Source organism: Chaetodon trifascialis, chromosome 1 (genome assembly GCF_039877785.1).
Source record: "Chaetodon trifascialis isolate fChaTrf1 chromosome 1, fChaTrf1.hap1, whole genome shotgun sequence".
Classification (NCBI taxonomy): Eukaryota; Metazoa; Chordata; class Actinopteri; order Chaetodontiformes; family Chaetodontidae; genus Chaetodon; species Chaetodon trifascialis.
The window spans coordinates 3,215,816-3,243,357 of record NC_092056.1 but is presented as its reverse complement, the minus strand read 5'-3'; the positions used below and the strand labels follow the sequence as shown (position 1 = coordinate 3,243,357).

Sequence of the window (27,542 nt, the reverse complement as noted above, 5' to 3'; positions counted from 1 at the left end):
TTGGGTGAAGCAGAAATAGTTTCAGGAGTCAAAGGTCAGTCAACAGAGGGTTCTCATAAGTACAGAAACACGGTGATGTGGGTCAACAATCAAGTCCTCCGTTACAATGGAGTCTGCAGACTGCCAGAGCCCCGCAGAGCCTCCCTTTGACCTTGGCCAGTGAAACAAAAGTCAGCATACACACCGTCCTCACCAATTATCCCCCTGCATGTGCAACAGCAAGCCTTCAACACTCACCTGCGAACGCACACACACACCTGTGCACACATAAACTGGACTCAGCAGCAGCAGACTGCTGGGTTTGGCTCCAGCGATCGTTGATGACCCCTAACTGGCCTTGTTTAGCAGAGCCGCTGCTATCTAAACATCGGCAGGCTTGGGATGTTATTTGCTTTCAATCACGATTGTGTTTCACCGCATCACTCACTAATATGTGTCAACACGAGCCTCATCCCAACCGGACCACTTTCCAAAGCCACAGACCAGCACGGCGGGAAGGGGCTCGTGTTTGGATTCGGAAACCGAGGAAGTGTGTGAATGTCTGTCTGTGTGTGTGTATGTGGTGTTTTGAGAAATAAAAGCATGCTCCTCCAAGTGTACGTATGCATGTCGTTCAGACGTGTGTGTTTGCTTTTAAGACTGTACAGAATGGAGGTATAATAGATGTATGTATACGTTTATCGAACCACAACGTAAAGAAACCGCAGAATTAATCAGGAAATCAGTTCAGTTTGGTGATAGTGAAGACAAACTACTAGATCTGTGAAGCAAGAATAAAGTGGGACAATGACAAGATGGGCAACAATCTCTCTGCACGTGTGCACAAAGACGTTCAGCTGTATCTCCACAGATGCATAAGTCCAGCTTTAGAGGCTGTGTCGCCCCAAAAAAAGGATCAAGTCCCAGACTGATCTGAGCCAGCTCAATCAAACATAATGGGTTATGACGGGACATTTGATTGGACGTGAAGTTGCTTCATCAGGACAAAATGATCTGCAGAAAAATCTCTGTTATGAGTGTAAGTGTGTGATACTCTGCCGCACTGACTGGTCTAGTGTGTGACAGCTAAACCCATGGATATTCAAAGTCTCTTTTAAGCCTTCAAGTGTCTTCAGTTGGGACAGAAGTCCCTCAGAATTTCTGTCCCAACTGAAATAACCTTACTGAAAGTTCTGTTGGATTTTCTTCATCCATCTTAACAGTAATGGAGGACGACAAAGGTCATTCATTTCTCTGCATTACTACTGACAGACTTTCACTTGATCATCATGACATTGTTTATATAATAACTCTTTGTTTCAGTGACTAACGACCTCATGACTCCACAACAGCGCCGCTTCTTTCAGCCCAGCCAGCACAACAAAACTGGGCTCAAAGCTCATCCGAGCCTCTGAAACCAGCCAATGTTCACAGCGACATGTGCATGTGAACTCTACACTGTCTGTCTGTGTGTAACTACATGTGAGCGAGCGAGGGACTGGCTGAGGGAGGGGGGATGCACTGCTGTCAGGTAAAAACCTCATAGCTCAATGTTAACTTTTCAATGCCAAGACAAGGACAGCCTCGTCAGTTATTATGATAGATGCATTATTAAAGTGGTAGCACATGTACTACATTATTCAGTGGGATCTTTATGTTTAATCTATTTTTTTCCAGGCGATAGGCTCGTCCTAAAAAAAGACACCCAAGATGTGGAGTTACAAGGTTTTCCCCTGACAGAAGCCACATGCGTGTCTGACCCACTTTCCCTCCTGGCATGCAGAGCGTTGTGGCTTTCTCATGCCCCACCATGGTGCAGAGTCTGTGGTTATGTCAGCTGTATGGATGGCAGTTACAGTCTGCTGATGAGGTCTAACAGTCGCTGGCACCCTCTCATATCTGATGTTAGTCGTCTGGATGAGATAAAAAGAAAGGAAGCAGAACAGGAGAGCAAGTCTATCCATTCATCTGTTTTACCTTCTCTCCAGACGCTCCAGTGAGGACAAAGGTGGAAAAAACAGGGAGGGAGTATTTGGTGTTGGCTGGCCAGCACTCGATTGTGGCCCCCATGGGAAGGCAGAAGAGAGGGACAGACTCCGGCAGAGGGAATGACTCATAGTCCTCCTCCGGATATCTGCTGAATAAACCTAACAGGCAAAAATACACAAAATAAACAAACTGTGAACTTCGTTTAGAGAGCTGCAAGGTGCAACCAACCCCCCCGTGATTACCAATTAACGGCTAACTTAGAAGAAAAACCGCCTTTCCGCTAAGCTTAAAATGAAACCAAACAAGTTCAATTTATTATAATCACAGTGATAATGTACGACTTTATTGAGCCAGTGTTTCACTTGAATCGCCTGGCTTTGTAATAAGCAATCAGTGCTCGGTAATCAGGCCTCTGGGTCATTAGTCACTGTCAGTGGACACAAACAAGAAACAATGAAGTACTGATTTTATTTTGGGCACTTTTTTAACTCTGTGCTACATCTTACTTTGGCTGAAGGACTCTATTCTGCAGCTTTACCAACAGACACAAAGTGCACGTAAAAGCAGCGTCTGGAGAACAGTTTGTCTTCCAAATAGCAAACCTTCAAACCACAGCTTTCATCAAAGGCTCATTCCTTAAAGGCTGGGAAGCTAGAAATAAACATTATTATATGTTAGAAACATTTACGTTCTTGGCAGAGATGATAAGCTGCTGTACACATTTGAATATAAGTACATTTCTTAAGATGCTGTATCATTAAACACCACTAAAATACTCTGACAGGTGCAAGTGCACAGCTACACTGCAGCCCCCTGAGACCCCCAGAGGCCCCCTGAGGGAATAAACAAAAGCTGCTGTATCACAAGGGCTTGGTCAGACACTGACCACTGTAATCAGAATTGTTCCAACTTTAAACAGCTATTCCACAGACTCTAAAGACAAGGGGATTGGGATTCAATCATTTGCAGTATTTTAACTTCAGTGAGGAACAATGATGAGCAGGTTACACGTTCAATGGCTGATGGGAAACACAGTTAAACAGCTAGCCCGGCTCTGCTCAAAGGTAACAAAATCCGCCCACAAGCACCTCCAAAGCTCACTAATGAACAAGTTATATCTGGCCAAGAAACAGTCAAGCAAACAAACCAGCGTAGAACCACGCGTGTTGTTTTTACACTTCAGCTTCTGTATGGATTAAACGAATGAGATATAACATCAGATGCTCTTTCATTTAGCTCAGACAAAAGGGGAAACCCTGCTGCTTTACTTGGCCAACAGGCTCCGGAAACATGTTTGTAAGCTTTGCTCTGAATATTTGGAGTTACACAGGCCAAAGCACACTTATTATTTTGGCAAGTTGGCGTTTGTGTCAACCTCATGAATGCAAAAAATGGCTCTGGTTCAATGCTGCTGGATGTTCCACCTCCTTCACCAGCTAGCTGCTAACTTCATCTGTCTGCTGTGTGATGTTTGGCAGGTAGCACAGAGTTTATCAGCTGAAATCAGCTGCCAGATGCTGCAGGAAACGGAGATGATGAGAGCACTGAGCTGTAAATGTGCTGTTAAAGCAAAACAATGAGCTAAAAAAGCTAATATGCTCCATTGAGCTGGAGAGTTGGTGGTAATCTCATGGAGAGAGATGTACAAGCAACTCCATTCACATGATGTGCACTGCAGAGATGAGATTTTATATGTTGACATAAAAACATCTTGATTAATGCAACTTTAAGAATTAACACAGTATCATTTGAGGAGATGCCTTCCCTCCTTCTCTCTGCAGCATACTGTATTGTTTATTCACTGCTCAATGGGCACATCTAAAATATTTCACTCCAAATGGAAACCATGCATCCGCCAACAAAACAACCCTGACTTGTTCAGTTTTGGATCAAACTGTCGCATTAGCTGATAAACAAAGTCAGATGTTGCATGCAAAGCGTGACGCGAGCTGGATTTTTCCTGGGCTGAAACGTTGAGAATAAACTTCATTTCTGCGAGCTGACTCATCCAAAGCATTAGTGAGAAAGAGATAGGATCGTTCCATTCACAGTCTGCTGCATATTCAAGACATGAACAACAAAACATCAGCCAGCCAATCTGAGACGCAGCCAAACACAGCAGCCCTGAGCCAACAGCCTTATCAGAAAGTGGCAATCTTCTGTCAGTGCACTGAAAAGTCAGATGGATTTAATGTGAAGTAAGCATATTATCTTATACTCACATTACCATAAAGCAGCTCTTTAACTTTATATTAGAACATTATTGGCGTGCAGAGGCTTATCTCTTCACTCTAATTCTGAGGCGTCAACATGCTTCAACAAGCTTGAACTTGCAAGAACAGCTGTGGCAGAAAGTCCTCGTGCAGCCAGTTCACTCTGCAGCAGACCCTCGTCCCTAGAGACATTTCTACAACACACAGCTGGAGCAAACACAAACAACGAGCTTAACGCGTAAGTATTCATCACGTCAAGATTAGCTTAATCTTACGACAACTTAACTTCATACACCGACGAGGAAATGATCCTCATTTTGTTTTTGTCACATAACAAACCAGTGATCACTGGGAAGGACTGAGGAAGGAGAGAAAGTATTCACTCACAACAGTGTTATTTGATATCTTGCACCACCATGAACAGGAGGTAAGCATCAGTACTTGGATCTGCATGCAGCGGCAGTTATGGGATTAGGAAGGCTTACCTGCTTTGTAGGCTATCGTGTTGGTTTTGGCCACAGACTTCTTATAACACAGGTAGACAGAGGAGCCCCACTGAAAACAAGAGCAAAGAGGGACAAGTCAGCATGCTATCCACTGTCAGTGACACAGGCCACCTTTGGGCCAATCAGGATGCATAAAATTCTATCAAATCTGGAGCTGCTCAATCACTCCCTCTTCTGAACACTTCACATTCCTGGAGCTTCTCCAAAGTCATCAGACTGATTTTCTCCCTTCCAGAAAACCATTAGATGCTTGAAAACTGGCGCAGATACAGTCGGCAGTTCATCACAGGTACTCTTTTATTTTGTGGCAGCACTGTTAGCGGCACATAATGCAGTCACAGGCGGGTTTTTAGGATGTGGGAACATCTGAGATTTGAGTCGGCTGCTGTTAGCAATCAAATTCATTTAGCAGTGTTTCATTGCTGCTTGCCTTCCAGGCTTTGATCTCTTAGCACATATCACTCATCAGACTCTGAAATCCTGATTGTTGGAGACTTTCATGCATCACCAAGGTGACGCTTCACAATGGCCTCTGCTTGCTGTTGCATCACTAGGTGGAGAAACTCCACGCTTTCAAATATTTTGGAAGGTAATTTTGTTTTAATTAGACACAGACAGTAGAGATCTGTCGGGAAGGGAGGAGGGAACAGATGGAGGAGGTACAACAGAGGGGGCGGGGGGGTGAAATGCATGGCCAGCGTCTCAAAAGGCAACAAACTGTGACGCAGTGTGTCGCAGGTATTTTCACTTTACTTGATTATTTCAATTTTATGCTGCTTTCCACTTCTACTGCTACATCTCAGAGGCAAATACTGTACTTTTTACTCCACTGCATCATCTGACAGCTGGAGTTACTTCACAGATTTCAGATTTGTGTGTGTGTGTGTGTGTGTGTGTGTGTGTGTGTGTGTGTGTGTGTGTGTGTGTGTGTGTGTGTGGATGACTGAGAGGTAAAATGTAAGGCCTTTTGTCAGCAAAGACAGAAAAGCTTTATGTAAGTGAAGTTAATTATCATTCAATTGAAATCAAGTAAACTGTGCCCATCAGGACACTCAGTGTAATTATCAATAGACTACAAAGTCCAGCACAAAGAAATATTAACCCTCTAACAGGTTCGACGTACACGTCCCAAGCAAAGCCCAGCAACACTCAGGCAAATGCACCTGGTCACTAAACTGTTAGCACGTAGCGAGGCGCGTTGAAATATCTGATAAATGCATCGAGGGGAAGACGGTCTATGGAAACTGAAAATTAACTAAGAGCTAGACATGGAGCACGCACCCAGAGCTGTGCTGAGATATTAAAAATTGATCTTCACAGCTCCAACATTAGTCAGATTGAAAAATTAGTGAAGCTAAATCCCAAATCTATCGTCAGAGCATCCAATTCTCCTTCATGCACCACGAATCTGTGCAGATTTATATACCAACTCTGAGCGCCTCTGACACACTTAGACTCTGCTGGAAGAGATTTGAAGACATATGTGCAGCCACACACACACACACACACACACACACACACACACACAGAGTTTAGTTAGTATGACACACCAAAGCAGACCAAGCTGACACAGCAAGAACTTTTTCAGTATCCAAATGTGTGTGTGTGTGTGTGTGTGTGTGTGTGTGTGTGTGTGTGTGTGTGTGTGTGTGTGTGTGTCTCTCTCTCTCTCTGAGGAGGAAACCAAACAGTAGAGGCCCTGAAGTTTGAGGGACTCTGCTTCCCTCTTCGAGAAGAAACAAGCCCTGATCAGTATGAACACACACAGGCAGTAAACTTGCCTGAGGCGATGCAGGAGGGTTTTCCATAATTGGATGTACTACCAGGTTTGAGTGACTCACCTCGGGGCTTAGATCTCTCATAACTACTGAAAAGTTGCAATTAACTAGAAAAATGAATAAACAGGTGAGATGCGGTCTGCTTCTCTGTTTTCACAACATGCTTCAGCACAGAAGACAGAGAAGCTCTGCTTTACATTTTTAGCAACGCTGAACTTTAACCGAAGACAGGCCGGCAGCGAAACCTGTCAGAGTTCACTGTCTGGCTTACTCACAGTCACTGCAGCAAGGCTCAACTTCATCTTGTCCTGCTGACCGTGTTTCTAAAGCTCGAATCGCCAATTTCAGTCTCTCCTTTAAAACGTACGGAGAAGGATTTGAGGAAAGCGAGGCATCGGAGCTGAGTGGAGGATTCAAAGCTTGTGACAAAAGAATTTCAGACAAGACGGCCAAATGTCCTGAAGTAAAAACCAAAGGAGACATGTTTGAGGACTACACTCACCCTCAGTTACCTCCTTCCTTCTTTTTCAAGAACTACCGCACCAGAAGGAGCGTGAGCAGTTACACTTTGGCATCTGCAGACACAAATACAGTCTGCTGATGAACAAAGTGTCTGCACTGCACGTTCATGCATTCATCCTGTTGCTGTGGCTGCAGAAACTGCTCTCTTCATCCTTTGATACGTTTCTCTCCAGTACAATTGTTGAGCGTTTATGCACACTGGTAACCCCACACAGACGCCTTTTTTTTTACTATTCTGAGGGACTGACACCGAAATGCCAAGTTGACGGAGAAACACGCCAGCGAACAGGAGCAGTGTCATCACAGCGAGTGCTGAAGGCGAGTCTGAGTCTGTCTCACCATGCTGCTGTTGAGATTCTTCTCCACCTTGCAGAAGGTGTGCGGCGGCGTCTCTCCCTTGCTCGGGATGATGATGCAGATGTCGGTGACGGCCAGGGCGGTGTGCGGCTGGCTCTCGGGCGCCCGGCGGTAGGTGACGTAGATGCGCTGGGAGGAATTGCCGCTGATGTTTGCCGGGCGACCGGAGGGCGTGGTCTGGATGAGATGGCAGCCCTGCTTCAGCCGCTCCTTCCACTCGTACAGCACGCTGTGGGAGGAGGCAGAGCGCGGCAGTCAGCCAGACAAAACGGCACATCAGCGTGTAGTTATTAGTGTGATTACCACACAGAATTAATCAACACAATATGCAGTTATGATCTCACTGGGCCAATTAGGTGGAGCTCCCTGTTTAAGTCTAACACTGGGCATTTATCCCAGTTTTCAGCAGCTGACAGAGAACGGAGTTGATTAAGTTTTGCAAGCAGCAAAGCAGAATGGATGAGATTCATGAAACACGAGAGAGAGGGAGATGTATGAGCTTGTAAAGTGGCAGTCAGAGTGTACAGATGTGTCCTTAACTTCAAGCTTGGGGCCACTTTTAAACTTAATAACCTCTTCTCCGCTCACAGCAGTCTATGCCTGCAGTGAGAAGAACGTATGAGGTAGACGCTGAGTGCCTTTAAGCTGTGTGGAGTTGCTGTTTGCAACGTTTTTGATGGAAACTGAAAACTGCAGGATCTCCCGTTTCACTTACAGTAAGTCATCAGTATGGAAACGTTTTAGCTTCTTTGTGACTCATAGTAATGATACCTCTGGTGCAGAGACAAAGCAACATGGCAGCTGACACGAACAGTGAGGACCTCCAGCTGCATTCAAACCCAAACTGACAGCAGCTCTGCTTGTGGTGAACTAATGACTGAGGGAAAAATTACACCTTCTTCTTCTTTGGTATGTGGACTTTTCTGTGGAAAGCAAGTGACGGACACGTTGGTGGGTGCGCACTGTCTGACGCTGGATGTAGAGCAATGCAAATGCAATGTGTTCATTGGCATCCTAGCCAAAATAACATTTTTACCACCTGTTAATGAGAATTTAAATGAATTTTGACCCTAAAACATACCAAATGTAGGATCTGCTGTATCTAACAGTCCTCTTACAGTACATGCATGTAGGCTATGATACAGTACAGTCAGTTAAAATACATTAACCCAGTCCAGCATTACAATTAGGCACAAGAGGACACTCACAGAGACCACTTAGAGGACGAGTACTCAGAGGTACACAACAGCAGCAGTCATTTTAAACATCCCTCTTTGTGCTTCCAAATGCACTTATCCTCCATTATTGTTTCAAGTGGAGCTCAACAGGCGTTAGGCACTATCTGAAGGCTGAGAAGAAAACAGAATTCAAAGTGGTCAGCTGGGGGATCTTTTGATTCGCTCTGTTCTTTGGCACTCGTTGCTGTGGCGACTCTGCTCCGCTCACAGCAGGGCTTCACACTCTGCGCACATCGTTCTGTGCTGTCACGCCAGACCGATCTCTGACGACGCAGCCCCGGCCGACAGACCGATGCAGCCGGCGTTCCTCCATCAATGACACAGCCACTGACGCTTCTGTAGAATTTGAAACTGCCCTTTGCTAAATTAGACCTCCAACACCTCCCCAAACATCTGGAGCCGCGTGAGGAGGTGAGAGTTCAGTATTTTCTACAGGGGCCAGTCTTTATTTTAGGTGAGGTGGACACGTCTGTTAGAGAATAACACAATAAAACATCAACTAAAACAACAATCTTCCGGGAAACATAGCAGAGGTGCTGTTTCGTGCAGGAAATGTCATATTTAATGAGTATAGCTATTGTTTGGGACATCAGCTACTAACTTTTCCTGGTGGAAACCCCAGTGTCCCCCTAATAGTCCTTTGTGGACCTCAGTATTGAAGCCAAACTGATATTAATATGACTGATAGTCACAGAAAATAATGGCTCTCTCTGCATCCTGTGCAATGATTCATTATCACATGGGACAATAAGTAAAAATACATGTTAATGATGGTCACACACACACAGACACACTTCTATCCTTAGCTCCTCACGTTAACATTAACCATCACAACTACTGTTGCTTTCGTCAACGAAAATTATGACTAAATATCATCTTCAACGAACCTTTATCACGTGAGGAAAACGAGACGAGGCGCAATGTAAATGCTGGGCATGTGATGGTAACTATAATTAAATACATAATGCAATATCGTTGACGAATAAAAAGGAGACTAAATGTGGTTTATAGAATGAAAAACTCTGCTAAAATGTCTCTTCATTTTCGTTGATTAAAACAAGACGAAATGTTCTAACGTTATTTCGTCTCGTTTAGTCATGTTGTTTTTATTATTTTACAGTATTTCTGTTTCCTGTGTGTCACTTCAGGGGCTGCACCTGCGCAGTCGCAGCGACGTCACTTCCTCAATCCCCACTCGTGGCGTTATTTAGAAGATGCAGCTGCGGTAGGTTAGCATTAACGACAGACAGCTGACATAGAGAACGGGACCGATGGCCGGCCAGCCGGCTTTGCTTGGTAAAATAAATATGTTGTGAATTCAAATCAGAGCGTCTTGGTGTCTGGAATGGATGTGTTCTTGAGTCTAGACTAAAAAGAGTATGAACGTGACTAAAACTAATAAAAACTAAAATGACAGCTTGACACAAAGACTAGACTAAGACTAAAATTAAACCAGGACACCAAAAACAACACTAATCACAACTAAACCACTGAAGGTCCGTCTGAGGGTTCAGACTTGGTTCAGACCAGCCAAAATGTCCTCACTCCAAAGGTCTTCAACTCAAATTGGTTCTTACAAAGATAGCTGCACAAGTACACACACACGCACACACACATCAGCCTCCCATTAGTCCCACCAATGTCTGGGAAGTGCAGCCCCTCTGAGCTATCAGCACACAAAAGCTGCTGATACTGACTGAGCAGAGCCCAATAAGCACTGCACTCTGTGGCGTCAGGGGCCAGCATGAGGCTCCTTAGCCTTGTCACCACCTGCCTCCGTCAGCCTGGGCTGGGAGAGCACTGAACACACAGTATTGAATTCCCCTCATTCACACGATGCTGCTGAGGAGGACACCTATAACAGCGCTGCTCACTATTCCAACTTTTGTTGCTAAATCACAATGAGGAACGGCCGCAAGGCAGGCTGCTGTGGAAAACTGCTGCACAGGAGGAATTTTCAGGCAGAGCGGAGCGCTTTCTGAAGCCAGAGCACTTCAGCTTTTCAGAAAAGACACGATATGGACGGGATTTTTAAGACGCACTGCTCACTCACAAAGGCAAGGGACAGCAGGGCGGAAGTCAGAGCGCAGACAGGTGATCATTACTGGGAAAGAGGCACATAACGGACCATGCTGCAACACATGAAAAACACAGCTCTGTGGGTTAGATAGACTCTGACTGCGCTCGTCTTTACACTGATTCATGTCAGCTGATTAGACAAGCTTTTCTACAGGACAGCCTGTCCAGTTAAACGATGCAAAGACGAAAGACGCCGGGATGGAAGAGGCTGCGTCTACCTGTCTGCTATTATGCAAATGAAACCGATCTTCCTCCATAAAATTCACACTGAAACAGGATTTTATGCAAATTGGAAATAAGTTTTGTTTTCCAAAAACCCCTTTGGCAAACTCCAGTCACTTGATATTGACAGTTGGTTGGACAACAATTTGGCAACTGAACTTTACTTCGAGGCAATCACAGCTCTAGCTGAGGGGGGCTGCTGGCCAGTGGGATTGCTGTGATTTGTATTGTACTGCAGGAAGACTTTTCACAGTACAAGTACGCACATTTTTTTCTCCCTCTGGATGAACTGCTGAACTTTGATGACCCCTTAATTTTCAATTTTAACTTGGTTTCCCAAATATCCACAAAAAGAGTGGCATTCTCCTCGTCCTCAGCTGTGTGTTGTGTTTAATTAGCAAATGTTAGAGCATTAACTTGCTAAACTAAGACGGTGAACATGGTAAACATTGAACATTAGTCACTGTGAGCATGTTAGCATGCTGGCTCAAATCACCACTGTTCCTAAAAATGGCCTCACAGAGCTGCAGACTGGCTGCACACTCTTGGCCTTGTTAATACACACAATGTGTTTTGTTGCCTTGCTGGAACACAAACACACACTTCAGAATAAGGGATTGGGACTCCCTTGGTACTCACCCCAGGTCAGTGAGTGGCGGCTTGTCCCGGCCCCGCCTGTAGCACAGGAAGATCTGGGGTGCCATGAGGCCGCCAGTGTTAAGATCAGCCGAATGGCCGGTGGGTGTTTCCTCTATGCAAGTGAACCCTGGTGGCGCCTCCTCGCCCATCGAGCGGATCACCACCGCCACGTCGGTGATGGGCGCCTTTGGTTTGGCCGTCTTGTGGCAGACATCATCAAAGTGGATCTCCTGGTCCAACGGCTTGGACGGGTCCGTCAGACCGGCCACCACAAAGTAGTCGGCTACACGAGGGCCTTTGTCCTCCATCATCTCCCATCCCCGCCGACTGCCTGCACGGAGGGAGAGAGGAGGGGAGACATAGTGACACAGAGAGGGGAGAGAGAGACAGGGAGAGACAGGGAGGGGAGATTAATTTTCGTTGTGGTAGCAGGTACAGACGGTTCTTGCGTCCTTGCTATGGCTGTAAAATAAAAAAATCTGACAGTCATAAATCTTACTGGGAGGAGGTCAGAAGAAGGGCAAATGGGAAAAAGGGGGTAAAACTCTGAGGAGGAGAGGGGCTACAATTAGGTACCATGCAACTATTTGCAGTTTAGGCAGTTCGCTGATGGTCTTTGATCTGACTGACTTCAGTTCACATGGCCAGCTAAAGGTTCAGCGTCCTGGCTCAAGGACACTTTGAAAAAACACTGGGATGAGGAAAGGACATTGTTGGCGTTCAGGGTTTTGAACCTGTAGTTCTAAAACCTGAAGCAGCACAGTTGAAGCCTGGCTGGTCACACAGACCTGAGTGTGCATTTTAAAAAGGGAGCTGGGAGGTCTTTCTTCACACTTGATGTTCTGCCTCAATTACAGGACGGTCCCACAGAAAAAGCCACTGATTACAAGCCTTGTGTTATCGTGGAGCCTATTAAGCAGGGTGACAAAAGCCAAACAATAGTTTCCTTAATCTATCCTTCGACGGGAATGACAACGTCATCTTCACTTTCTGACGAAGCACAGATTGAACGGTGAACAAGTCAGCACTACAGGAACACCACAAGCAGAAAATAATGAAAAAGAACATTTCTACGATGAGGTTAACCACAATAAAATCTTCACCTAATGAGAGGAAAAGGGAGGAGACAATGCAAACACTTCCACAACCCTCTGAGGACAGCCAGTGAATCTGAAGGCTCACAGTTACTTTGATCCAGCGCTGCAATTGACCACAGACTGTTTGCTGTGTCATGATCACAGTGCCATTTCAAACAAACAGAGGAGCCGGGACCACCGAGGTCAGAGTCTGAGACAAAACTACTAAAACATTTGGGGTTGAAGACAAAACTGAGAACAAAATTAATGGTGTGAGGGGAAACTATGGCATATCTACAAAGAGCAGCTGCTGGAGGCGTTGCCTAAAATGTTAAATGTGTTAAATTTGTGCTGCTGCCTTCATTGGAAATGCACTTTTTTTGCCTCCTTGACTTGATCTCTGGTTCCACTGTGAGGCGATCTGAATGACATATGAAATGACAAAAACACACTGACATCACAGACTGATTAACTACTAGAACTCTATACTACATACTACCCTCTCTCTGTATGTCACACCAGACTTTCGTACTGCTTCAAGCCGTGTTTGTTTTCCTACTGATCAAAAAATGCTCCAGTTCTCACAGAATAAAAGAAATCCCCGCAGTGACACATAAGGATATACTGTATGCTGTGTGTACATTTGACAACTCAAAGAAAAACTACGAACAGGACGAAGTGTAACAATGGTCCTCTGTGTTAGTGCAGCCATTTCTACCCAATTATTTTTCATTGTGCAGACATCAGCGCCTGCAGCCCTGACCCTGACGTGACAGTATGTGGCTAAAGAGCAGTTACACAACATTCTTCTTATCTCCTCTTGAAAAAGCATGTCCACAGTTTGTATTAAGGTCTGATACAATGAAAAAAGTGCAGAGGAACAAAAATACTGTGAGCCAGTTTTGTTTTACTGTGGACTTTTTAATTCTTTGGCAGCCTCTGGGCGTGGTGGTGTAAAGTCTCAGTCTGCCTCAGTGACCAGATTCATCATTCAACCTCTTGACACTGGAGCCTCCGGGACACGAGTTTCTCTCCGTGGGTTCAAATGAAATTTTACCCCTGACAGTACTCTCGCTCTTCCCCCGGTCGGTCATGCAAAAAACACAAGAAAACACAGGGTTCATGACAGCTGAAATGAGGAGGTGTGGGAAATGTGTAGCTGCACAGCAAGTACGCAGATTGAAAGCAAGAACTAGGACACAATCCAAACACGTCTCTCATAGAAAACATAATGTTGCACTGATGGCAAGCAGAGGATGCGAAAGCTGTTTTATTATTTAAGAACACTGCCAAGCTGGTGTCGCAGTCTGAGACAATGTCTCACCCTGATAGCCATTTCACTGCAAGCACACTTCGCAATCCAAGAGTTTCTGCTAAATTTAATTCTGAATAATTCAACTGGACAAAGTCTATGATTCCAACCATGTGCAGTAAGAGGGCGTGAGGAGAGAGCTTTAATTAGCAGGGTGTGTCAGCCAGTGCAAATGCATTTGCTCAGGGGAAAAAGTTTAAAAAAAAAAAAAAACGCTGCCAACTCCAGCCTGCGTTATGCTAACAAGACCTCAGATACCTGTGCATAAACCACTGGAAGCAGCTGCAGTTATTCTCCTCACCATCAGAGACGATTGTAAGTCAAGAGAAGATCAAAGTGACAAAATCTTTCTCCCTTCTGACCTCGAGCGGGGAATCTCCTCCATCTGTAGTCTTTGTCTTTGATCAGCCGGTGCTGAAAACATTTCGTGTAAAAGTGTCCTTGTGACACATGTTGCTGCCAAGTTATCCTGGATATATAAAATCCTCCAGACTGAAGCTGCTGTCATCATGCTGCAGGCAGACGGAACAGAACGCCATTTGTTTTTGCTTTTGTTTCTGTATTTTCTTCATTATCAGGTCCCATTGTTTTAGTCTAATGAGTACCTCTGTCTGTACTTAGCTGTTTTAGACACAACATTTGGTGGAGGAAAGGGTTTGTTTACAAGAATCACACTAAAGCTGGGTGTTTATTGGTATAATGAAATAATATCTGCAGTGTCAATGTGCCAAGCTTATGTCCAAACAAAGAGCGATTTGCGTTTCTGTCGTTGGTTATCACCACCAGCTATTGACAGATGGTGAGAAAATGCTGCTTCACTGCGTCCTGTGCTGGCTACAGCACTCGGATTACAAATGCACATCAGCTCATCACTTCCTCACTGTGAGCAGCTGATCAGGAGACAGTCACAGCGAACTCATTTTCTGTGCCAAATGACGTCTGGTCAGCCCCGATAAGGCAGGAGTGACGAGAGTTTGGTCGATCTAGGCCGTGGCTCCTTCTTTTCCTCATATGGCACCAGGACATTCAGGCCTAATACTACATACTGAGTGTGTGAGGAACAGCTGGTTAAACTCAGGTCTGGGTCAGACTTCAGACGAATTTGTCGTTGCCAATCCTGAATGTCAATCGGTCGCCTGTATTCTGTGTGTAAATAACCCTGACACAAAGACTAGCATATCAGAATTTTCTGTGTTGGCTCGTCTAGTGTGACATTTCCCACGACATATTCTTGAGCACTGACCAATCGGGTGTTCTCTCCAAAGCGCAGTCAGGTAACCATGGCGAGGAAGAGGAGGAGGAGCGATGCTGGGGATGCTGCTGTCAGGTGGGACAACGAAAGAGAGGGAGAGTTCGTTGAGCTGTGGCAACAGTCCCTCTGCATCAGCCCGGCGAGTAGCTGCTGTGCTGTCATGTCATTATCCACCGTCCTAACTGCAGGAATATGCTTATCATTACTAATTCCAGATCACACGCTGCAGTAGTGTATTTGATGTGGCCAACACAGCCAAGCCTGCTGCTTGAAGAATAAGTAATAAAATTACTACATGTCAAACTCAGACCTGTCCTAATTCTTATCCGGATGCTACCCAGTGGATGTATAAACAATGGCTAAATGAGTAGTCCTGTAGTCTGGCCAGTCACCCGACCAAGACACGGCACGAGTTTCTTTCAGTGTGATCGTTAAATCTGACGTGGTGACCATCCTTTGAGACAAAAAAACAGTGCAGCCTGAACCAGGCCTAAGAGTGACCACAGGAGCTCTAAGGGCTGAACATCTGCACAGCATCCTGCGTCCTGGACCACAGACGACTTTCAGCTTCCTGCCCAACGCACAGAGCAGTCTCATGAATGTTCCTGAGACATTCAAGTTACAACACAGCGTAACACCCAGAGGACAGGATGTGAGACACGTGCTCACTTCTCTTTCACAACAGTTTACTTGGGAATTGAACACATGACAAAACATACAAAAATATGAGTCCTCTCTCATTTCAAAATGAAAACATGTCCGCTGCAGCACTCAGCTGGACACTCAGCTGGTTTAAACAGCTATGCTTTACAAATGCAGATGTTTGAAAAATTATCCCGTTCCAAAGTTTTCTCGATGTCTCCCCTTCGTTGGTGGAGCGAAGGGGAGCGTTAGTGAGGCACAAGGAAAACACCAGTACGAGTAAATTATCAAATAACATGTGGAGGAAGCTCACAGCGGCGGGACAAACACACACATTGCTGATGCATCTTCACACGTTCTCACAAACCTCTCTGCCATTAAAAGCCTGCATGTGAGCATGTGTCTGGAAAGGTGTGTGTGTGTGTGTGTGTGTGTGTGTGTGTGTGTGTGTGTGTGTGTCAGCACAAGGTCCGGGGGTCACATTCTTGTCTTTCACAGGAACGATGAAAGGAAACCAACGTGGTCAACGTTTGTGGTTTGGTCATGAGCAGAACAACCACATAAAACCATGAAGCCAATTTCAATTGTTCTTCATTTAAACCACATTTAAAGTATATACAGTCCACACGACAAACAACTGGAAGATCATATGCAATGTATAACGAAGGGCAAGATGGAATTAGACGAGGCGTCGAGCGACTGCTGCTTTATTGACTCAGAGGCATTTGGCATGAGACTCTTTTGACAAAAAACAGACGTGGGTATTGTTTCATGGAACGCACAGTAAGTACAGTTAACTCCTCACTTAACACAAAACTGTCACAAAAAAAGAAAAAGACGCTGACCTAATTCATTGCAGTCCCATGGCTGAGAGCTCTGCAGTGTCACCTCCCCGATAGAATGACCACAGAGCTGCATGACGGGCCAAAGAATGACACCCATCCCCGCCATGCTGCCCGCCTGCTAAAAATACAGTGCAAACCAAAGCAGCAGTGCCGTTGCACACGTTACGTAAGGATTACATATGCATACACTGCATATGTGGGACTCCCACTGAAATCAAACCGCTTCTATTGTCTTCAACCTGCTCTCTCTGCCTGCCCTACATTTCAAGACAAGAAGAAATCAACAATGCTGCTTCACGACGGAGGCGCAGGTGACAGGATGAAACACGAATTCTACATTTCACAGTTCCTATTTTTACTAACAGAGCCACCAGTCGATATTGTTGTACAGGTGAATGCGAGGATTTTTGAGTTACAGAACAAAAGCTGTTGCACTGAGAGACATTTGTACACTGTGCTGCATTAAAATGCTGAAACCCAGAAAACGAAAGAATCTTTAAAACTGATTTTACAATGAGATGCTCAGTCTGTGCAGAAAGTTAGCTTACAGATTTACAAATTTAGCAAAAATGCAAAACATTTTCTCCCAGACTGCCTTAAATGTAGGTGCATCAAAGTGCTGAGAAGGCATAACAGCATGAAACGCCCATCTATTGTTATCTAGTCCATGGTTTTCATGCACGGATCATCGCTGGATTCCCTCCAGCATCCAAAAGATGTGACTCACACCACGCCTGACACATAAGAATAAAACTCTGCTTCACAGTTTAAATGGTCTAATCCAGATGTCTTAATCTGCTGGCTGCCCTACTTCTGCCCTGGCAGACTGACCTGGAGGGGAAAGCTTGAGTTGGTCTCGAGGTAAACGCCCAGAAAGAAGTCACCACTGATTCCTCCCTGCATAAGAAGTTGTGAACATTTAAGGGAGGATGCGCTCAGGCCGCTCTTTAAAAGGTCACCGGAGCCCTTCGGTGGTCCTGAGGCACTACAGATAATATTTATGTGTTTCTGAATCATTTATGACGTGAGCTCATTCAGCATAAATGCCTTTAGAGATGGTTTTCCCAAAGTCTTTGCCAACTATTTGTCTTTGTAAAGCTGAAATCAGCATTTGACTGCAGAGCACCTTCAATGATGTGGTTAACTTGCATTAAATGCACTTTACGACATGTCACAGCTGGATGCACAGATTATCTGGGCTCTGTCTGATGCTCTGCAGTAATCACACAGGGTAGGGAGCGGTGTGGGAGAGAAGCAGACTTGGTGGAAAAGCACCACAGGCTCAGAAACTTTTAACTCGGCCACAGGGCCTCGTGCCAGAGCTCCCCAGGCCAAACTCGCTGACTTGTAACCGCAGCAGGAGTTCAGGGAGGAGTTCGATAAGATGTCCAGACCCAACAGGCCTTCAGCCGCTTCCATAAGGGTTTTGTTTAAGCCAACGTGACAAGGGAATGATTTCCAGCTGTCACGAGTTCACGAGAATCTGGGCCAATGAAACTCAAGGAAGGGACCCTCGTCGGAGTCTCTAACGGCCCAGTCGCTGCTCTCGGCTCCAGCTGTATAGACATGGAGCGGAGACGGCCACAGCAGGGCAGACACGTGGAGGAGGTGAAAAGGAATGTGCTCAGGAACATAAACACAAGCCAGTAGGAAGCCTCACTAGCCAAGCATCTGCTTCGAGTTAGCCCAGAGGGGTGGGCGTTCGGCTCTCGCGCCTTTTAGCGGCATCAGAGGAAAGACGACCTCTGTGAGAAATAAGCTTAAAGTTTTTCCACGTGAACATCTACACCTGACTTGTTATTTAACTTATTCAAACAAACGCTGAGAGACAATCAGCTGGAGCTGTTTGACATTTCTGCAGCCAAACATCTTTGACACAGCTGAGTTAAAAGTGACGGAGTTCACGCTGCATCGTCCAAACTGCCAGATCCAAAACCAACAGTCAGAAGAATTAAAAGCAGTCATAACAGGAAGCTAAATATCCACAAAGGAATGGGCAACAATCTTGACAGTCTGCCAGCTTTGTGTATGAAAACCATCTCCATCTTTTCTGTTGGTACTGAGAGAACTGTATCTACTTTGGCAGGTAACCACACTCTTCCTGGTCTCGCCATCAGTTTAATTAGACAACAACCAGCATTAAATGTGCTCCCTAATTGCTCTAAGATGCAGTGAATGTACCAAGGAGGCCGTACGAGCACGAGATAGCCGAACTGGACGCATTAACTTTTGCTGACATTGTTTTTTTAATTAGTATGTAACTATTTGCTGCTGTCAGTTTGCTTTTTGTCTGTGCATTCATTAGCAGCAGTGCTTTTTCATGGTCTGAAACAAATATTCCCTCAGGGACTAATAAACTCTGTCTTATCTTACAACCACCCATCATTTAGACAGCACCCCATTTTCTAACAAGGTAACGACAAACATGGTGTTCCTCATAAATTATGCATTCCCCCACTGAGTCAGTCGCAAATATCCACCCTGTTTGGCCCGATAAGTGTGGCTCCCCACCTTAAGCCAATCAGTGTGAAAAGGGAAACGAACTGAGAGTGGTATAATTCTTGTAGCTGGCGGTGCAATGTGTAAAGTCCAAAGCACAGTCCTCAAGATTCAGCCAGCTCTCTTTAAGATGCCACATACAAAATACAGATGGACGGATAAGTGGATAAACACGGAGCAGAATCCAGAGATACTAATGCACGAGTCAGCTTTAATTAGCTTTAATCATTTAATCATTATGATGACCAACGGATGAAGAGTTCAGTTGACAGACCAGGTGCTGGAAACCAAGTGCCTGCACACACACTCCAGAATTACATATTTCAGAGCGCACACAAGACTGAGTTTCTGCATCAAAGGCCACAAATCCATCCAGGGGTTCACCAAGTTGATGCAACTGAGCCACAACACAGGCCAGCGTCTATTTAAAACGAGAGAATTACCACCGTGTGGTTGAATTTCAAGTTGCAGTTTACATCCATGTCTGTCCAGACTCACATCTAGTGAAGACTTTGAAGGAATTTAATAAAAACATACTCAGTGTGAAATAGTAGCTATCACTATACTGACGTGCGATTCCAGTGAATAACTTCCAGTCATCATTTTATCCTATCAGACATTTTGTCATAATTACCATATGAATTCTTGAGTTACAGCCAGAAACGCATGTTGTGATGTCACACTGACCTTTGACCACCAAAATCTAATCATTTTAGGAAATTGAGAGAAATGGGATGGACAACCCAAACACATAATGCCACCTGCCACCACAGACGCATAAAGACTTATACTCTGAGAAAGAGGTAAATAAGCATATAAATACAATAATTCAAATAAACCTGGCAACTCAAATTAAACTGGACATTGAAACTTGAAACCCACATGACGAAATGAAAGAAGGCTCAAGCAGCAGATGCCAGGATCACTTTGGGGCTGTTTGCACACTGACTACATTTAGAGATATGCAAAGTCAAGACAATGCCTTTGGGAGACAAGTATCTTAAACCACGGAAACTTTACATTTCAGTTTCCTCTCATTATTTCCACTCCAGCGGCTGACACGTGATGCCTCCTGAATAACCAAGGAGATGAGACTTTCATTAAAAAACACCAACCCAACAACCTCACACAAGCATCAAGGTTACAGTATGAGAAAAGGTGCTGCTGCATTCAATGAAGATAGCGAAGGTTTAGCTGCAGCTGTGGCACTTATTTTTAGCTCCTCGACTTCATATTAAATCTTCAAAGTTAAGCACTTGTCAAAGCGGGACGAGGATGCTCAGGGTCAGGCGCTGAGGTTTTATCCATTAACACTCACTGGTTGCCTTTACATGAGCAATGTGACTAATGCAGCAGATCATAATGCTATTAGCGATGTAGAGAGGAGGCTCAATGGGTAGAAAATGGAAATAACAAAGTCAGCGGTAGCAATTTGTGCCCTGCTGGGGCGAACCTATACCAAACATGAATATGCTAATGGTACTGTGAGGCGCTTTAGCATCAACACGTTGGTGAGCATATCAAGTGCCTTGAAAAACTTTGTGCGAGGTCTTGACCTAAATTTCAAAAGATGTTTAAGTCTAGAGTGATCTTCCTCTCTTGCTGTGAGTGAAGATGGTGATGTTATGGATAATTAAGCACCAACCGTGATGGACGGAGATGCAGCCGGGTGACATGCGAGTGACAGACGTTACCTGGCAGCAGCTGAGCCTAAAAGCATCACAATCTGATTAAATCTAGGAAAGAGAAACAAAGCAAAAACGCGCTTCTTCTTCATCTCGTGGAGCAAATCTTCCTCAAAATGTATCCATCAATACAGCTCAGGGATGCATGTCAATACAATAGTCTGACCAATAATGGATTTTTAGGGCTGACACCAAAATCAATATTTGAGTTTTAAAGATCCACTAAAAACACATCGACTGATACTATCTTTTTATATAAACACATTATATATTTTATTAAAAATTCTGAACCCAGTGCATACTAAACTGGAAATTTTGCAGTTGATAAATGTCAACCAATGCCCTGTTTTTAAATAACTTAAAACACATTTTATTATATCTTCTCCATAAATTATAATTTCTATTGGATAATGCTTGTACAGAAGGGAAATAAAGATACCAATATACCTGTAATAAGCTAGTAACAGTATATACATCATCCCGACCAATTCGTCTGTCTAGATCCAGACAAGACACAACGCCCTGGAATATTATGCTCTGCTGTAAGTATACTATAAAAGTCCATAGGCGCCCACTGAAATCACACAAATGTGGACTGAAGGGACGGACACTTCAATAACACTTTCACACCACTAACATCTGATAAATAAACATGGTACGTGCAGGCATTTCCGTGAGGTTTTGCCTCTTTTGCATTGGTGGTTTGAGGTAATGGAGCACTGCTGTAGTGCTGAATGCTCCTCTGCAGGCTCACTTTAGCAATAGAGGCTTGGATATCAGAAGGAGCCATTTGTTGAGCCTCCTACAGGTTCTGCACTGTATGTCAGTGACATTTATGCTAGCAGCTGCAATCCACCATTTAAACATGAAAGTCACTGGACAAAACAGCTACAGGGTGGAAAAATGATACGACCTCAAATATGTTTCAAGGTCATATTTCAGTATGCAGGTATTGCGGTAAATACTGGCATACTACATGCTAATTCCCAGGCTTCAAACCTCCACAAAAGGTTACCATCCTGGCTCTGTGTACAGTATTAGCACAGGGAAGTGCTAATGCAAAGCCCTGTGAGAATTAATACCGAGTCTCCAGGAAACCCGATCACACCAACCTGCCTCTTCTCCCAGCCTGATCTTTTAATTCCCTAGTTGGCAGAAAACCATTCTTGAGGCTGGTGTTTTGCCTTCAAGACAGACAAAGCGATTTGTCCAAACACAGGCGTTTGTTTTCCAGCGTGACCTCTTTTCATTCGCAGCTTGTTAACTCCGGAGTCTGGCACTTTTGATGCAGTGACGTCTTTAGTCTCCCCTGATAAGCGCCCATTTCTGTCTGAATGATGAGAAGAAAGGGAAGACAGTAGAAGAATAATCCTTTACCCTTGTGAACCCAGCAGACCACACAGCGGCAGCAGCAGAATAACGTGAGAATCACACAATTACAGCCTTCACCAGTGGAGCCTTGACTGAGGCGAGCATGCATTCAAGAAAGTTTCAGTTAAATCCACTGAACTTAAAGTTTCTTCAAAGTGGAAGTGAGCGGAAAATCAGACTTTAATGTGATGAAAAAATAATGTGCGTATTCTTCGTTGCATGTGAATGCAGTTCCATATATTACTGAAAAACTGCTACACTTTTAATTATGATATTCATTGATTAGTTCCTGACATCTCTGTGGAGAGACAGAGGTTCTATTGTCTCTGGACTCTCTAATAGGTTGTTTGCAGATGACGTCACGTTCTTTTATTGTGTCCCTGCAGACAGAGAGCCGGAGTGATTTTCTGCATAGGAAGCACTATAACACACACTCAAAATGCCAATGTTTTGCTCAGATCGATCAAACCGAGAAACCAGGAGGAGCTTTTATCAAGTACCAAAAGTTGTCGTTCATAGGAGTGAAAAATGTAAAAAAATTGAGCGAAAAAAGACGGAAAAAATGGCTTGTTAACCATCTGCAGTCGGGAGGAGCCAAGTCAGATAATGGTAGAAATGGTGTAATACTGGCTATTGTTTTAAATCTATTGTGATTGATGAAAATAGCTGCAAGCAACGCGACAAACACTTGTTAAATCTGCGTTAACAGTTTCACATAAGACAGCTGGACGTAAATAACGTACTCTGTTTGTTTCACGACGATCCACGTCTTTAGTGTCGTTTCACCGGACTTAGCAAACGACCGTAACGTAAAACATCAACATTCAGCACCACGGCGCTGAACGTTTGTTGCTAGGTTAATCCACAGGACAATAAAGGCTAAAATGAAACGACAGTCATCCCAGAGCACCTTGGTACTGAGGTCGAGGACCGAACCATGAACAGAAAAGCTGTGTGCCTCCACACTTTTGTCTGCTTTCATGTGGTTTTTCAAGTAGAACAAGTCTGAATGATCAGGTAGCTGTTATATCTGCTGCCTCAGCGTAAGAGTCACATCCAACATATGCTCTTTTCTGTTTCTACCTTTCTCTCTCGTAATTTCATCAAAAACAGTAAGAATATCCCTCCATCTCTTCCACTGCGGTTTTCACTTCCTGCCCTCCGCCTGAATTTAAGGTCATGTGACTGCAAACAACCGATTCAATACTAGCAATGATATGTACTGTACTGTTTGTTTGTTTTTACTGTAAACTGCCTCATAATAATGTGGTTTCTCAGCGAGTTATGCACTTGTATGTCCGCACCGCTCTCTCTGCCAGCGGTGCCATGCTTGCATCTTCCCCATACACCCCTTCAGTCTGAACGCCTGTCCAGCTCAAAGAGGTCAATCAATTCTTGAAACAGTTCTTAACAAAAACAGATTTTATTTACTCAGTTCGCACATATTGCAATTTTCCACAGAGAAAAAGCAACTGAGCTGAGTTATGAATCTCACGTTAGATGACGAGATCAATGCCCAACTCTCGATTTCATCTTGTCTAACAGCAGATGCCACCCACCGACTGAGGACACATCCTGCCTTTCTCTCTGCAGACAATACTCTGAGCTTACAGCTAATTAGTGTTTGTGGATGGTATTCCCTGGGAACATGTAATCCTGTTCTCAGTTGTTCTGCATGAAAATCTATAGCAGCTTTTCTTTTCTCGTCCAGCGTCTCCTTTTGGCTACGTTGCATAAAAATGGCAATCGCGCTGTGCTGTGACCTTCAGGCTGACACAATATCCTGAATCACTGAAACATCAGCTCCGCCTCCACCCGTCTTGTTACTAAAACATTAGGTTTGTGGAATAGTCTGCAGTGACGAAGGACTGGATATCATCAATATTTTTTGTCTTCACACATGACTGTGTCTATAGCAGCAAGCCATCAAAAACTCAAAACACGACGCTAAAGTCTTGATCAAATTCTTAATTTTGTGTATTCTTAATTGATCAGATATTACCTGCTCTCATCATTTGATAGTTTATGCATGTTTGATTTAAGCAAAGCTTCATGTACACCTGTTAGTGTTGGGACAACATCAAACAGAAGCATTTGAGAAGTTTGGCTTATTTTCTTATGTACTGGGCATATTTTGTCTTATATTTGCCACATGTAAGCAATGTTACGACGTGCCCACATATCTGCAGCAGCTTCATCAAAGCGTACAACAGACCGTGTTTCGGTATCATCCCTAAAGGGCTTCTCTGTAGAACCACCATGCTGCATCAGTAAACAACCATACAGAAACCACCAGAAACAGACAGAGCAATTTTAACACTCACAGAAGCAAGAAACAGACCAGAATGCAAAAAGCATGACTGCTGCGGTTACATCTCCTGTGCTGATGCTGATGCTCTTCTATTCTACCATCTCCACCACTCCCTACAACTGTGAGTATAAACCACAGCCGAACACATCAAGCCGGCACTGAACGGGACAATGGGAAAAGAACCATTAATCCTGCTTTGATGTAACCTGTGTAAACAGGTGTCTGCATCTGAATGCAAAATCTGTAGGCAAGGGACAAGATTTTGGTATCAGAAGTGTTTCAGGTTCAATTTGTAGTCTGAGCAGTATTGACCAATCATGTTTGAGTGGGTTTTGGATGCACATGGAGAGCAAAGACGCAGCACTCATTAGCTGAAATTAGACTTTTTATTTTTAATTGTCTGCATCACACACAGTTTGTAGAGACCAGCCGACACATTGTCTGGACCTAAAACAAGTTGTTAATCGGAGTGTGAACGATGACCACCACACAAAAGATGAGGTCTTGGCCTGGATATCAATGTTCAGGAAGCCCTGAAACACTGGCGTTTACGCACAGGGCCTAAATCGCTGACATAGGACTGCTGATGGGTTCCTAGATCACTTTGACGCAAGTCAGACAAAAGTAAAGCATCGGTGTCAAAATGCTGTCCCATGTCCTTGGAGAACAGGAAGTCCATTCTGTTGGAAACCACCTGAAATGATCCATATGTGAGATTTAGGGGGATCTATTGGCAGAATATGGCAGAAATGGAAGATAATATTCCTCAGTATGTTCTCATTCATGTATAATCACCTGAAAATAAGGATCATTGTGTTTTTGCTACCTTACAATGAGCTGCTTGTATCTTTAGAGGGAGCGGGTCCTCTCGCACAGAGTCCGACATGTTGCCCTACCATGTTTCTACAATAGCCCAGAATGGACAAACCACACACTGGTTCTAGCTTTTTTTTTGTTTATTGTGAGTTTTGTTGCCACCGTAGGTTCTCCTTGGAAAATGGAGGAGTTAGACGAGAGATTGCAGTTGATCGCAATCTGCAACCTCACCACTAGATGCTATTAAATCCTACACACTGGTCCTTTAAAGTACTCATTTGCTTGATTATGGTGTAACCTAATCATTCTGACAGCTAAATTAGGCTGCAGGCTCCTGTAGCTTTCAGCTTCAGCAACCTGCGTGCATCCCTGCTGCTGGAGGGGGTGAAAATTAAAGGAAAGCAATGAGCATAGTAGTATTCTTTTCATTTCAATCTGCAAATATCAGACCTAGTTTCACTGTGTGAGTTCCCACAGTGAAGCTCTCCGGGGGCTCAGTGGCTGCCTTACCATGTTCCATGTTCCTGGGCCACTTAGTCTGCAAAGTGTCTTAGTTTTGAGTCGTGTCCCAATAAATCAAATCCTACTTTCTTGTGAAACCCTAATGCACTCGCGAGGCAGGACAACGTTGAACGAGGGTTTATTTGAAGACAGATTTGAACATCAGTGCAGCTGATTCTTATCCAAGGTAACATCTCAATGTGGTCCACTGCAGACTTGATGTCCTACTTACATGACTGTAACAACTGCACGTTCTCACATGGTATGATAAAGTCAAAAGCACTGCTCTAATACCACTTTGTTCCTAAAATCCTTTAACCATGCGGAGTAAGAAACTACCTGTCATAAACATTTTACTAAATGCTTAAGCAGCTCTTGCACATAGTATCTGGTGCAAAACTGCAGAAATACTTTGAAATGAAACAATCAAACCTTCGACAGCAGACTACAACATCAGACATCCTCTCACTGCCAGAGAAACTTGATACCGATCTCCCGTTCAGGCGTTTAGCATACACTGTAACGCAGATCAAGATTAAGTGAATGGTACACTGAAGTACATGAATATTCCTCGAGCATGACGGGGCTCTGACAGCTCTGTGAAGCGGGACTCTTATTTGCTGACTTTGTTTGTGTTCATGGAATTACGTAAGATGGGAAAAACATGCATCCTGTGCCTCAGGTATTAAAGCCACCACCACCACGGGGGGGGGGGGCACATTTGGTGTCAATTATAGGTGGACTGCAGGCATTAACCTTGAGGCTAGCGTCAGGGTAAGTGGAACCAGGGTTACTGAGTGTACCTGAAGTCTTCAATCAGCTAAGCAGACACTGTCTAGCTGTGTGTCCTTTGAACTTTTACTCGCTGCTGTAAATCCTCTTCTTGGCCCTGCACAAGAGACTACACAGTCCAGTCAAGCACCCTATGTAATCAGTCCATGCCGTTTGGCTCTGCCGTCCAGGACGAGAGCGCCTTCATCTCAAATATATCCGCTCTTCCTCTCTGGCATTCCGATAGGCGCCTTTCTGCCCTTTGAACATGAACAGACACGGCGATGCAACCAAAGAAAAACATCCCGTCCATCATGTGCACAACAGAGTCTGGCCACGAGAAATTCCACAATATGTGAAGCGACTGACGCTTGAATGAAAGGCAGAAAAAAAGCAGAGCAGGCAGAGGATTTATGGGATCACAGTGTGGGTTACCTTTCTGGTATGTGGAGCTGAGGTTTTCAAATCACAGGCTTGTGAGTATTTCTGTCACATACGTGATTTGACTAGACTTGCCTGTCCTGCGACACCACGAAACGATGCAGAGGGGAATTCTGGGGAAGAAAACCCTCGCAATGTCAAGCCCCAATGGCAGACGTCACCACTGCTCCTGTGTGATGTCTGCGCTGTCAGACAGGAGCAGTGGTCCTCTCAGGCTGGACCCCCGGTGCGGTACCCCTGCGTTAACTGCTACGGTGGCGCATCGCTGCAAATAATTATGTCTGAGAAATTCTGCCAGTGCAAGGTGAGGAACTTGCACATAGAGCTGTATTTATGAGGACGCGTTAGCGTTCACTCACCAGCCTTTCCCCGGTGATGAACTCTGCCTTCAGCCTTATGCTGCCAGCGACAGCTTACAAAAGCCCAAAGAAAACCACTGACAGCCTCACAGTCTGGACTTTAAATGCCTCACACAGCAAGACTTGAAAGCGGGACCCT

At 44.5% G+C, this 27,542-nt stretch overlaps 1 protein-coding gene across 9 annotated transcripts in view; it reads right to left on the bottom strand.

Annotated features, from left to right (window-relative positions):
* LOC139328981 (C-myc promoter-binding protein-like) overlaps nt 1-27,542 on the bottom strand; it is a 63,338-nt gene that overhangs the window by 35,074 nt on the left and 722 nt on the right. For 8 of the 9 annotated variants that reach the window (XM_070959076.1, XM_070959085.1, XM_070959094.1 and 5 more), the window contains exons 2-5: nt 11,523-11,853; nt 7,327-7,573; nt 4,667-4,736; nt 1,957-2,126 (exon numbers count right to left, since the gene is read on the bottom strand). In XM_070959076.1, the coding sequence (XP_070815177.1) occupies nt 1,957-2,126; nt 4,667-4,736; nt 7,327-7,573; nt 11,523-11,833 (798 nt within the window). In that variant the 5' untranslated portion in view covers nt 11,834-11,853. Of the gene's footprint in view, nt 1-1,956; nt 2,127-4,666; nt 4,737-7,326; nt 7,574-11,522; nt 11,854-27,542 lie in introns of those variants that run through there. The other variant, XM_070959128.1, reaches the window with a different exon arrangement.